The sequence below is a fragment of the Lepisma saccharinum genome, chromosome 3, assembly GCF_977018435.1.
Source record: "Lepisma saccharinum chromosome 3, izLepSacc3.1, whole genome shotgun sequence".
Taxonomy (NCBI): Eukaryota; Metazoa; Arthropoda; class Insecta; order Zygentoma; family Lepismatidae; genus Lepisma; species Lepisma saccharinum.
In genome coordinates, this window is record NC_139231.1 from 54,186,885 (window position 1) to 54,199,409 (window position 12,525).

A 12,525-nucleotide genomic window follows, 5' to 3' on the forward strand; every position below is an offset into this window, starting at 1 on the left:
AAAGGTTTTCTTGAAGTTTGTGTTTTCTCTCGCAGGTTTTGCTATATTATCTAGGGAACTATTGAGGCTGCAATGATTATACTATTGCACAATTTTATATAATACCATTTTATAGCTCTGTTCTGCTCTACAAAATGAGGCTATAGGATTTTATGTAGCTGTTCAAGAAGAGTGAAAATCATTTATTTTTCTGTCCAATTTTTTAACAAAACATGAAAGAAAAAGAAGGAAAAAGGTGCTGAAGCATCAAAGAGTGGTTAAAAAGGGGATAAATGTTCTATTCTCATGAAAAGGTACAACAAAGTTTGTTCATTTACTTGATTTCAAGTACTAAAATACATTTCTCAAACGATTGGTTTGAAAACAGCTATATTTTAGGAAAGGTGCTGCACCTTAAAATCCATTCCCTAATAATAAACATGCCATTTTAAAATCTGCAGCAATATGGCACAGTCAGCTATATATTAGAATGTATTGCATAGTTATTTATGCTGTTACTATTTGAGACTTCTTTAGAAAGACCACTCCAGTTCAGGAATTAATTACATTTAACCCATCTTGTATTAATTAATAAATCAGGTGTATTAAGTTCACACTTCAAAATGTGTAGCTTAATCTTAGTTGGATTCATGGCTTCCTTTGTCCGTATTTGAAAAAAAAATGCTGCTTCCTGATAAAAAGGGGCTGGTCCCTGACTTATTTTTAGTTTTGTCTACCCCTACTTACTTTATTTATTTGTCCTTTCTATATCCTCCATCTTCGTTTGTTCAGCCTTCGTGGCCAAGTATTATGTAGCATAGGATTCTACGAATCTAGGGTTTCTATAGAATTGAATCTTGGTGAGGCATAGATTTATCCTTTTGTTTGTTCTTTCATCTATTTCATAATTTCACCTTTTTCATTGTCATGATTAAGCTAAAGAAGTGTAAAGCGATATTAAATAACATGTGTAAATACAAAACCAACAAATACTAGGTCAGTTGCAAAGATAATCTGTAATTCTAATCACCTTCCAAGTTAGCTCTGCTCTAGTTCTGCTTTTGCACTCGAATTTGGCAAATTAATATTTGTTTCTTCATGTGTGTCATCTAATTATCATTCATCCTTTAAGAGGAACCAGATTTAGATGTAGGAGATAATCTTAGTTTATGGGAGTATGAATTAGGATATGCAAAATAACCCTTTTTTGCATTTTCCGTTGGGGAAGCAGATCCCGAAGAATTAAGAAAACCAAGAATTCGTTGCTTCTACAAGGTATGTTATACTGAAAAAAATTAGCACTCTACCTGATACTGTTTCCATAATGTCTCTAAGGGGAAAGATAAATGTCCTGGTGCAGTTGTTCATTTTTTCGAATTTCAGTTGGTCTGTTGTCAAACATATTTAATGCAACAGACGATCAGGGATGATTGAAACAATTTGAAAGATTTTCACACATTGCAATATTCAGAAATCCACTTTGGCACCACGTAGTTCTTTCCGTAGTAAATAGTAAACAATGCCAACACTAAAGTTTTTGAAGCAAATAGAAATTCACCTGCCTGAAAAACCATAACTTATCACCTCGCAAAGTGCTTGAAAAAAGTGTGACCGCAGCCAGCGAGTTTTACCAACTCTATTTGGCGGATGGGTCCATGGACATATTAGCTGTCTTAATAGACCGAACGCTCGGAAACATTTATCTTCACATAGAATATATCATTCGTATGTCAGCAATCATATTTTTGTGTTTCTCCTGTGTTTTGAAACTTTATAGTTTATTTATGAATATAAATTTTAACTAGCTTGGTGGATATGCTACATCGCTGACAGTATACAGCGCACTTGGCCACTTATTGTGCAGCTCGCAACACTGAGGCCATCAACCGAGTGAAACGATTGCACTCTGGCTTTCTTTCAGCGCTTGCCCATTGGGAAACAAAATTTCCCCCTACATAGCATACCATCCCATTGGATCCTTCAAGGTCGCCTGTTGGTTCCTAGGGACATTGATGGTGTTGGCTGCCTACAGGCTGGCTAAGGTGATGTTACGCAGATGTTTAGTCAACACGCCGCGAGAGGGTGTTGATGGCTTCATATCCAAAAACGATGAACCTTGAAGGCTTGCAGATTGAGGCAACCCGGAAGAAATAAGAAAAACCAAAAGTTAATTTGTAACAGTTATCCTGTGTGCCACCCCTGTGGTCTTGCTGTACCGGAGTGCATGCGCATGCTGTCAATACTGTTAATCTGGTTCCCAGTGAAAGATATTGCTGTTTTTCAAACTGCCACTTATGGTATCTTTGTTTTTGAATGAGAAATCAATATTACAAATTGTTGGTTAAATATTACTACTCAATATCTTTGCCAGCATAACAAATATGACAAATGTTGAATATTCAAGAACATGGTTATTTTTGCCAGTGATAGAAAATATTTAAATTACTTAACTGTGGTTTTGTTCTCCTGGTTGTGTAAATATATTGAATATGGCAACAGAGCGCCAAATCTGCAAGTGGTAGGAAATTCATTTTTTCTGCTGATACATTAGATTTTTACCCAGGAACAGTTGTGTTTGCTATATTAATTTTTTAAAAATTAATTTTTGTACTTCTTGTGATCTGTTTATTATTTTCCTTCTTATTTTTTACATTTTTGTTTCAAAATTTTTATTTGTTTTCAAATAGAGTAACACATCGTCAAAAGCGATCAGCTCTCAACGTTAACAAAAATTGCACGTTTTTCAAAACTGCCCAGAACAACTTTAGGTCAGTTCCATCTGTCTTCCACAAATCTGATATAATATAAAATTACTTAGACACTTTTCGTGTTTTCTATTAACACGACAAAGACATATATTCACAAAAACACTAAAAATAGTGTACACTTATTGACTAAATAATGCACAAATCTAAATATTAAAAAAATGTAACATAATCGGTCACAGGTGAGCTCTGCGGTCACTGTGACAACACACTTTCCACTACAATGGTATCTCTCATACTGCCAATTACATCATATCATTAGAATGTGATCAGGTCACACTTGAGACTAAAAGTCAGCTAGAGAACACCACAGTTCAATATTTTAAATAATGTTTAAATGGCACTCAATTAAAATTGAAAATAAGCACAGAGCACTCCTGTAACCAATTGCAGGTTTAGAAAAAAAGTATTTGCCCTTTTCAATGTAAATTGCCAGGGGCAATGGGGGCACTTCCCCCTCCTCAAATTCAGTTTCATTAAAATTTTCAAGTTAATAGTAGATTTGTTAACCTCCTGGGACCTGAGGAGCAAAATAATGAAGAGTAATATTTGTGATTTTGTAAATATCACAGTTAACTCATATTATTTATTTATTTAATTTGGAAAACTTTTAGCCTCCCCTCCACCCAAAGTTGAGCTCCAAGTTCGATTCTACCCCCTCAAAATTAGGCCCCAAGTTACACGCATGGATATAAACATCTCGTATAAAAATGAAACAATAAACAGGGGAAATATTCTGGCAGTGATGGAAATAGTTGGATTTTTTAATGCATGTACATGCGTGATTGTAGATAAGGGGTACATGCATTGCTCTTACTAATGTAACATTCACAATATATTCACAGAAAGTAGCATAGGAGTTGTGTTTTTAAGGTGCTACAATTAACATTTGTGAGATCAAAAAGTGAAGTTTACAAATACAATGCAATAGTTAAAAATAATAACAACAATGGAAATAATAGTAACAACAACAAAAACCCAGATGATTACCTAAAATATGTTTCTATATTCCTTAAGCCTTAGCTCAAAATCACTAAGAAAGTCAGTATGCATCTCTGTCAATATGGGTTCATCAATCTCGTGTAGTGCATGATCCATTTCACTCAGTCATGTGGGAGAGATGGGTAACTCATTACACACTGTGTGATACAGTCCAGGTATTAAGCGTATGGCTACAAGGCTTGATCTTCACGGCCAGAAGGAGAAAAATCATAAGCAGATGTATTCTGTGTGTAAGCTTGCTGTATCGTGATTCAATGTACTTGAATGTTTCGGACATAACGTCCAGTTTCTATTAAATATGTTAATTGTTCACCGTGTGGTTTCTATGTTGTGCAACTTATATTAACCTGCATTACCATGTCCTTCACTCGAACCTATCAATTTGGCACTGTGGACAGAGGACAGTGAACAGAAGATTTGAAGGATTCTAATCATATCGTCAGGATGACTTTATGAGTTTATCGCCACGGGATAGTGACAAGTAAGATTTCATGTCGCAAAGCAACAAGATGTTTTTTTACAGGTAACATTTATGTTTGCTAATTTTGTTCACATGTAAGCAAAAGCAAGTTTCAGTTGCACATCGTAACTTCCAAACATTCCAGTGATTTCTATCATTTAATGTAATTTTAAGTGTCAACAGCATGGCTCTCAACCTTACATTCAGCGAATTTGTTGAAGAAAATGAAGATATTGAGAAATATTTCAAGCATTTTGATCAACTCTGCCTCGCCCAGAATGTGCCAACTGAAAGAAAAGCTGCAGTTCTTCCAAGTACTTCGCAATATTACGGCTCCTGAAATGCCATATAAACTAACATATGCTGTCATTCACGACAAAATGGTTCAGCACTTCAGGTCAAAAACCAACAAGTTTACAGAGAGGTTCAAGTTTCGAAAATGTATTCAGTCACAAGGAGAATCAGTTACTCAATTTGTAGTGAGAATCAAGCAACAAGCAGCCAAATGTGTGTATGAGCAGTATTTAGATGAGGCACTTGTTGAACAATTCATCGTTGGTATACTTTCAGATTCTACTTGAAAAAGATTATTGTCCGAAAATGATTTTTCCTTTGCTAAATGTCAAGAGATTGCATTGCATTGTGAGTTATTAGAGTGAGAAGTTAAATTATTATTGAATAAGTACAATGCAGATTCTGTGACTTTGCCACCAACTCAAGAAATTTGACGCGGATGGATCCAGATAGTTACACAGGCCCTTCAACGAGTTCACGCTCGGGTGAAACGAGGCAGAACAGCAACAATCAACCTCAGAACTAAACTGCTACTAAGCAAAATTCTCACTTCCAGTGCAGCAACTGCACCAAGAATCACCTACAAGGTCTATGTTCGGCAAGGAACGCAACCTGTAGCTACTGCAAAGGACAAGGCCATTGGAAAGAAGCAGAAAGATAGAGCTGTGAATAGAACGTCCAGTACGACCTCACATGACGCAACATGCAATGATGGTTCAGATCATGACTTTTCTACGCTCACCTTCAACCATCTCAACGCTGATACTCTCAGTCATCATTCCAAAGTGGTTACTTCTACTCAACACATTTAGGAGAAGCAATTCAGTTCGGATAGCTTCATAATAAATCTCCAGATCAATAAATGTGCTGTTAAATGTGAAGTAGATACTGGGTCTGCTGTTACTCTTTTTAACAAAAAGTATTTTGACCAACTGTTTCCGCACTATGTTAAATCTAATTCCAGCCTACGATTACGAGGTGTAAATGAAGGATACATACGTGTTACAGCACAAACATCTGTCAAACTGTACTTAGACAATAGGGATTATACTTTGACTGTTTTTCTCTGTCAGGAGAAACTTGTATATCCATTGATCGTTGGACATTATTCAACCATCTTGAAGAAGATTTTTGGTTACCGCTAGTGTTCTTTCAGCTAGCACCATACCAGGTACTATTACTAACGCTGGTACCGACGATCTGAGGAAAGAAATTTCTTCTAGACACGAGAAAATCGTTGATGGTGATTTGACCAAGCCCATTGCACCTTATTTGGTCGATATACCACTGAGATCCAACTCTGCACCGGTATTTCGTAGACATTACGAAGTTCCTTACGGTATTCGTGACCATGTTCAGGACTCAATTCGAAATCTAGTGAAAGTAGGATTATGGGAACCAGTCGAATATTCGGATTGGGCCTCACCACTTTGTTGTCACCAAAAAAGATGGCTCACTTCGCCTCTGCACTGACTTCTCAGGAACGGTGAATAAGATGACTGAAAACATCAAGTTTCCCATTGCTAGAGTCGAGGATATTTTCTCTTAAGTTGGCCAGGTGTAAATACTTCACAGTTATTGACCTACAAATGGCTTACGGACAGTTGGAACTGTCTGAAGCTGCCAAATGCATCACTGTCGTCAACACACCTTTGGGATTATATAAACCTCACAGACTACCTTTTGGCATAAAGATAAATGGAGATCTGTTTCAAATGGTCCTAGCGAAGATCCTAGATGACATTCCCGGAGTTCCCTTCTACTTGGATGACATCATCATCGGAGGTGAAACATTGCAAGAATGTTTCACACCCACGTGTGATGTCCTGAGTCATCTGGCCAAACACAATGTGAAAGTGAGAACCAGCAAAAGTCAATTCCTAACCTCATCTATAGAGTACCTAGGATTCAAGATTGACGCCACAGGTATACAGCCGTCAGACAAGAACTTGGAGGCTGTCCTAAATTCTCCACCACCTCAAGACAAATCACAATTACGTTCCTTCATTGGGATGATTAACTTTCATCGAAAGTTCGTACCCAACTTAGCTTTGAAACTTCACTTCTTGCTTTCTTTACTCAAGAAAAACGTCTCTTGGAACTGGGATGATAACTGTCAACATGAGTTCGACAGCTTCATGGCGGAACTTTGACACGTCAATCCTATTGTACCTTTTGATCCAACAAAACCCGTGGTACTTATAACCGAATCACCGATGGGGTCTCCTTTCGGCTGTGGCACGCAATTGTGTCATTGGGTCGATAGCGGTCTACGGACCATTGCCTGTTCTTCTACCACCTTCAGTGAGACGGAGAGGAGATACTCCCAGGTAGAGAGAGAACCTCTAGCCATAGTTCATGGAATCAAGCGATTCCACAAATTTTTACTTGGATCCAAGTTCGAGATTGTTACAGACGCACGAGCTGTAAAGTTTATCTTTTCTCCAGATCGAGCCATTTCAAAACATTTATCCAATAGATTGATGAGATGGGCTCTACTTTTATCTTCATATTGATATAATATAATTCATTCCAGCAAGGTAGAAGTAGCTGGCATTCTAAGCAGGTTGCCTGCGCAAACACATGATGCAATACCAGCTGGAGAAGAAGAACTTCATGCATATTTCGGATCCATTGAAGATGCTGTAGCTCCTCTTTCACGAGACTCAATAAAGAACGCTACTTCAGAAGACCCACTGCTCTCATTAGTGGTCTCCTGTGTAGTAAACGATTGGACACATCAACTCAACACGTCTGCCAAACAGAAGAACCCCGCACCTTTCTTCGAAAGAAGAGATCACCTTACGTACGAGCAGGGAACACTCATGTGGTCAGGTAGACTTATCATACCCAGTCAAACGGAAAGACGTTCTTAGAGCTTTACACAATGGACACATAGGTTCAACTCGTATGAAAGAGCTGTATCATCCAGATTTTGGTGGCCAGGCATATCAGCGGAGATTACAGATTTTGTAGTGAGCTGCAATACATGCCGAGCTAATGCTCCTAAGGTCTGCAACGGACCCGATTCTTCATGGCCTCTCGCTTCGTACGTGAACGAGAGATGGCATATAGACCACTTTTTCTTTGCAGAGCGCAAGTTCCTACTGATAGTAGATGCCTTCAGCAAGTGGACAGAAGTATGGCCTGTACATACTTTGGACACAAAGAAAACAATCCGCTGGCTTATTCAATCTTGCGCCATACTAGGGATACCAAATACTATCATATCCGACAACGGCCGAACGTTCACTTCTCTTGAATTTCGTAACTTCTGCCTTAAGAATGGCATCAAACATGTTACTTCACCACCTTATCACAGACCTAGCAACGGCTTAGCCAAACGATGCGTTCGTACTGTCAAAACCGCTCTTGTCAAGCTTATAACTGACAAACCCAATCTGAGCACACTTAAACTTGATATGGGAATCGCCAACCTTCTTTTCATCCTTCGGAACAAGAAACTGGGTGGAAAAGGAAGCTTACCAGCACTTTCAGTCTTGAAACACCACCCCAGATTTTGGTGGGAACCAAACAAGGTGCCTCTGTCGAGTAAATCTCCGTTCAAGCCGAGGAAGTCAGCAAAGTTTTGGAATGACTCTTCGTCCAAGTACGGTACTTTCGCCATCAATTCAGCAGTTTGGGTTCAATCACCTAAACACGGTACTCCAAATTACGTCCCAGGAGTAGTTATTCGCCGTATTGGGGATAGTATCCTCTACGAGATAATTTTGGAAGATAGGGTCACATGAGTGACCCCAGGTGGTTGAAGAGACATGTTTCACACAACACTATAGATGGCGACGACTTCAATGTTACAATACCAAATAGAAATTCAGCCAACCCCGGTGAAGCAGTACCAAAACCTACCCCAGGCAGAGCCAGATACCCAGGACCAGGTCCTAGCATGCGTCACTCGTCTTTGAGAAGGTCTACCAGGAATCGCCACCCACCAGATCAATACGGTCATCGACATACCTGATTTTTTTTTTTTTAATTGGACACCTGGAGGGATGATACAGTCCAGGTATTAAGTGTATGTCTACAAGGCTTGGTCTTCACAGCCAGAAGAAGAGAAATCATAAGCAGATGTATTCTGTGTGTAAGCTTGCTGTATCGTGATTCAATGTACTTGAATGTTTCGGACATAACGTCCAGTTTCAATTAAATATGTTAATTGTTCACCGTCTGGTTTCTATGTTGTGCAACTTATATTAACCTGCATTACCATGTCCTTCACTCGAACCTATCAATGTGTGTGTAATATGACATGTTTTAATGTTTTTATTATAATGAAAATTATAGTTAAACCTAATGATTTCTAATTGTAATTCAAATTATTACGAAAATTACAGGTGCAAGGCCAGCAACAAGAAAGAGATTTGCATGGTGGGAGCCCTTAAGGATGAATCAAGGATGACCTGCTCTTTTATTGTTGCTCTTAAATTATTTTACTGTGTGAAATCATAATGAACATAAGATGTAATTTTGGGGATTAATGTGCAATCAGATATATTTCAAAATATTATAATAAATTAAATAAATAACGAAACCAGGGTGGCTACTCACCAGTTCTTTGAATTCCGGGAATTATGCATGACTTATTGGCTCCGGGAATTATTCATGAATTCTACATGAATTTTTCTCCGTAGACGTGAGAAATTGCAACTTTCATTAATCCAAAACCAATTGAATTTATGCATATTTATTAATGCCCTGAAGCAACTTTTTCACAGTTTAGCTTTTATTTTTATCAAGGAAGGAAAAGAAAAGAAAAGAAAGTTGCGTAGAAAATAAAACAGAATTCGCATTTTGTTTTAGTTGTGTGGTTTTTGTTTTTAACTTTTTTCATCGGAGTTTTTATGCCGTCACAGTAAGTTTTTTACCTTTTTTATCCTTAACCTGAATCCTCAACTTATGATTTGACAACGCAGTACCATGTTTGGCACCTAAAGTTTTTTATTTTATTTACCTGATGAAGGAAGTAGTACAGACTTCCAAAACGTGTTTTGAACCATTTCTACTCACTCACATAAGTCATTTATATATTTTTATCTGTTTTTATAATTAATATAATATAATTTAATATATCCCGTAACATTTGTGACTTTTGTTTGTAGATGTATTTCGAGTCTGAGTATGTGAAATGGCAAATGTAAGCTCAGAAATTTTAATTAGATATCATGTACACACACAGTTTAATTGAATTGAATTAGAATTTTTTGATAAATTGTAATTGCACAGACACTTTATACAGAAAACATCTGCTTGTACCCATGAATTTTTGGAAAGTTTGCTTTGAAAACCGGGAATTATACTTGAATTTTATCAAGGTCCTAGAATGGCCACCCTGAAAACTGAAAGGAAGTGCAGTTCTTGTTTCTGTACATTGTTCTCAAAAGTAAATTTGAATATTTATATCTCTTTAGGGCATACCTAAAATACTTTATGTTGTAATGTCTTGATGTTACAGACCAGGAGTTTAGTTTCTGTTATGGATGTCCAATGGTTTATTGCATATTGTCTTACATTCAGTTCATAGGCATGCACAGACCCTCTGATTGGGGGTGCAAAAGCCGTCGGGAAAATAAAACCTCATTTTATCTCATTGTTTGTTTCATTGCATTGATGGGTATACAGGGTGGTGCAAAATTCCGTTTACAACGCTTGGGAGGTGAATCGCCAAGTAGAAACAAGGAAAAAATGCCATGTGAAAAAATGTCGAAATCGGCACCGTTTGCGAGTGACAGGCGTGCGAAAATCGCCTCACACCATGTGTAAAGTACAATAACTCAAGAAGGAAGAAAGATATCAATGTCGGATTAAAATAATACAAATAAAGTCGTGCCTGACAAATACAATGGTGCAGCAATTGAGGCCCAGTGTAAATTGCGCAAGGGGACTCTCAAAGAAAGTGGGGAATCCCCTGATGGAAAATATAGGAAATTTACTACTATTTTCAACATAATGTTGAGATCGGAATGTAGGCAGTAAAAAATGACGACGTATGTCCACATGTCCCACTACTGCTGGGACACCGTCCCACACCCGGGAAAAAAGAAAATAACTGAAAATCTCCTGTTGTACACGGTTCACACTGCGGTACGAAAAGAAAAGAAACCAAGTTGTCGCATGTCCCACTACTGCTGGGACACCATCTCAAATGGAAAAAAATACCGGAAAATCATTAAAAAAAATGTTTTCAATCCCTTAATGTTGACACACTACTTTGCAGTACGAAAAACAAAAGTTAAACAATGGCTACATGACATCAGGCTGTACATACTACAAGAGAGCTCCCTAAAGAATGTGCGTAATCCTCGAAGGAATGAAGACGGAGAATGGCGAGAAAACGCACACAATGGCATGTAACATTTCCAGGCACAGCACATCTTGAAGGGATTCCATTGAGAAGCGCACAACCTCCGCACATACAGATCGATGGTATGAAGTACAGCGATCTTCAGCATCTTCACTCGCACCTTTCACTAAAGGACACTATGCGGTGCTGATAGGGGCTCACAATCACCGGTATACTCAGAGACGTTGTTGAAAATGTCCGCCATTGACTTCAAGACAAAGATGGCATCGGCGAAGCACTGATTGTCTGGTACGCGCAAATACCTATGGCATGTCACCAATTGTCCCAGTAGCGGCACTAACACGAGCAACGAGGTCCTGAGCACTTTCCACAAGGGTTTCATTCACGAGCCTTTTCATTTCTCCCCATACAAAGAAATCCAGTGGTGTGAGGTCGGGGGAACCAGGTGGCCACGGTAAAGGTCCACCCCTGCCAAGTCAACGATCGCCGAAAATATCGTTGAGTAAGGCCCTGGCTCCCCGGTCGAAATGTGCGGGGGCGCCGTCGTGTTGAAACCAGATACGTTGTCTACCTGCCAGTGGCACGTTTTCCAAAAGTTCGGGTAATACGTCATGTAGAAACACCCGATAATTCCCACCACACAAAGTAGAGGGCAAAATTGAACGGGCCTATCAAGTGGTCACCTACTACGCCACGCCACACATTCACTGCGAACCTATGTTGATGATGGCGCACAATGATTGCATGCGGATTGTCCATATCCCAGACGTGGCTGTTGTGGCTATTGAACATGCCGTCCCTGGTGAACATTGCCTCATCGGTCCACAAAACTATTGTTGGGAAATCTGGAATGGCAAGAGGTTTGTTGCAAGTACCATTGGGAGAAATTCCATGCGTAGGGGAAAGTCCATTGGGCAGTATGTGGTGCACCTTATGAAATTTATATGGGTGCAATCCCTCCTCCTGAAGAACGCGGAACACATTGCTATGGTCGGTTTGTCGCGTACGAGCAATGACACGTGTGCTGGTGCCAGGACGGTCTCGTATCGCGCCCGCAACACGTCCTCTTCAAATTGCACAGTGCGCACAGTGCGGGGTCTTCCACAATCCCACCTACGGGGTAGTAGAGATCCAGTTTCACGCAGTCGAGCATCAAGTCTTTGAAAGAGTGCATGTGTTGATAACCGCCTATTGGTTCGTGAAACGAACGCCGTGCTTCACGGCTGTTTCTGTTTGTCTCTCCATAAACGAGATGCATATCAGCAAGCTCGTGGGTAGAGTACTCCGCCATTGTCCTGTTCGAGAACTGCCCAGCAACAGGGGCACTTTCCCTCCGAGTGACGGATCACAACTACCGTCATTAGCACCCACGTAATGTCACACAGGTCCACGCAGTTGTTGCAAACCGAGAAAGAACACGGGAATACGTACTCTACGTACAATATTCCTTGGCGCAATTCAACCAGACTAAACTCCACGCTGCGACACGCAGAACAGACATGAAGAACAACGGTCGACTACACTCTGTACGTAGTATCCACCAACGCTAATACGTAACAGGTGACCTACAGTTCCAGCGTCTCTAGTGGGGCTTTCTGTATCAATTAGCTGAAATCAATCTCAGCGTAATCTGACGGCATAGCGTCATTATCGGGTCAATTTCCTATTTCCCGAGTGTGCGACGGTGTCCCAGCAGTAGTGGA

General features: G+C 39.5%; 1 protein-coding gene across 2 annotated transcripts in view; it reads left to right on the forward strand.

The window, feature by feature from the left end:
- LOC145985787 (uncharacterized) overlaps positions 1 to 10,090 on the forward strand; it is a 40,636-nt gene extending 30,546 nt beyond the window's left edge. The window contains exons 3-4 of one of the 2 annotated variants that reach the window (XM_083119869.1): positions 1,211 to 1,254; positions 8,856 to 10,090. In XM_083119869.1, coding sequence (XP_082975995.1) covers positions 1,211 to 1,225 — 15 coding nt within the window. In that variant the 3' untranslated portion in view covers positions 1,226 to 1,254; positions 8,856 to 10,090. The remainder of the gene's footprint in view (positions 1 to 1,210; positions 1,255 to 8,855) is intronic. The other variant, XM_083119868.1, reaches the window with a different exon arrangement.
- Positions 10,091 to 12,525: the final 2,435 nt, after the last annotated feature.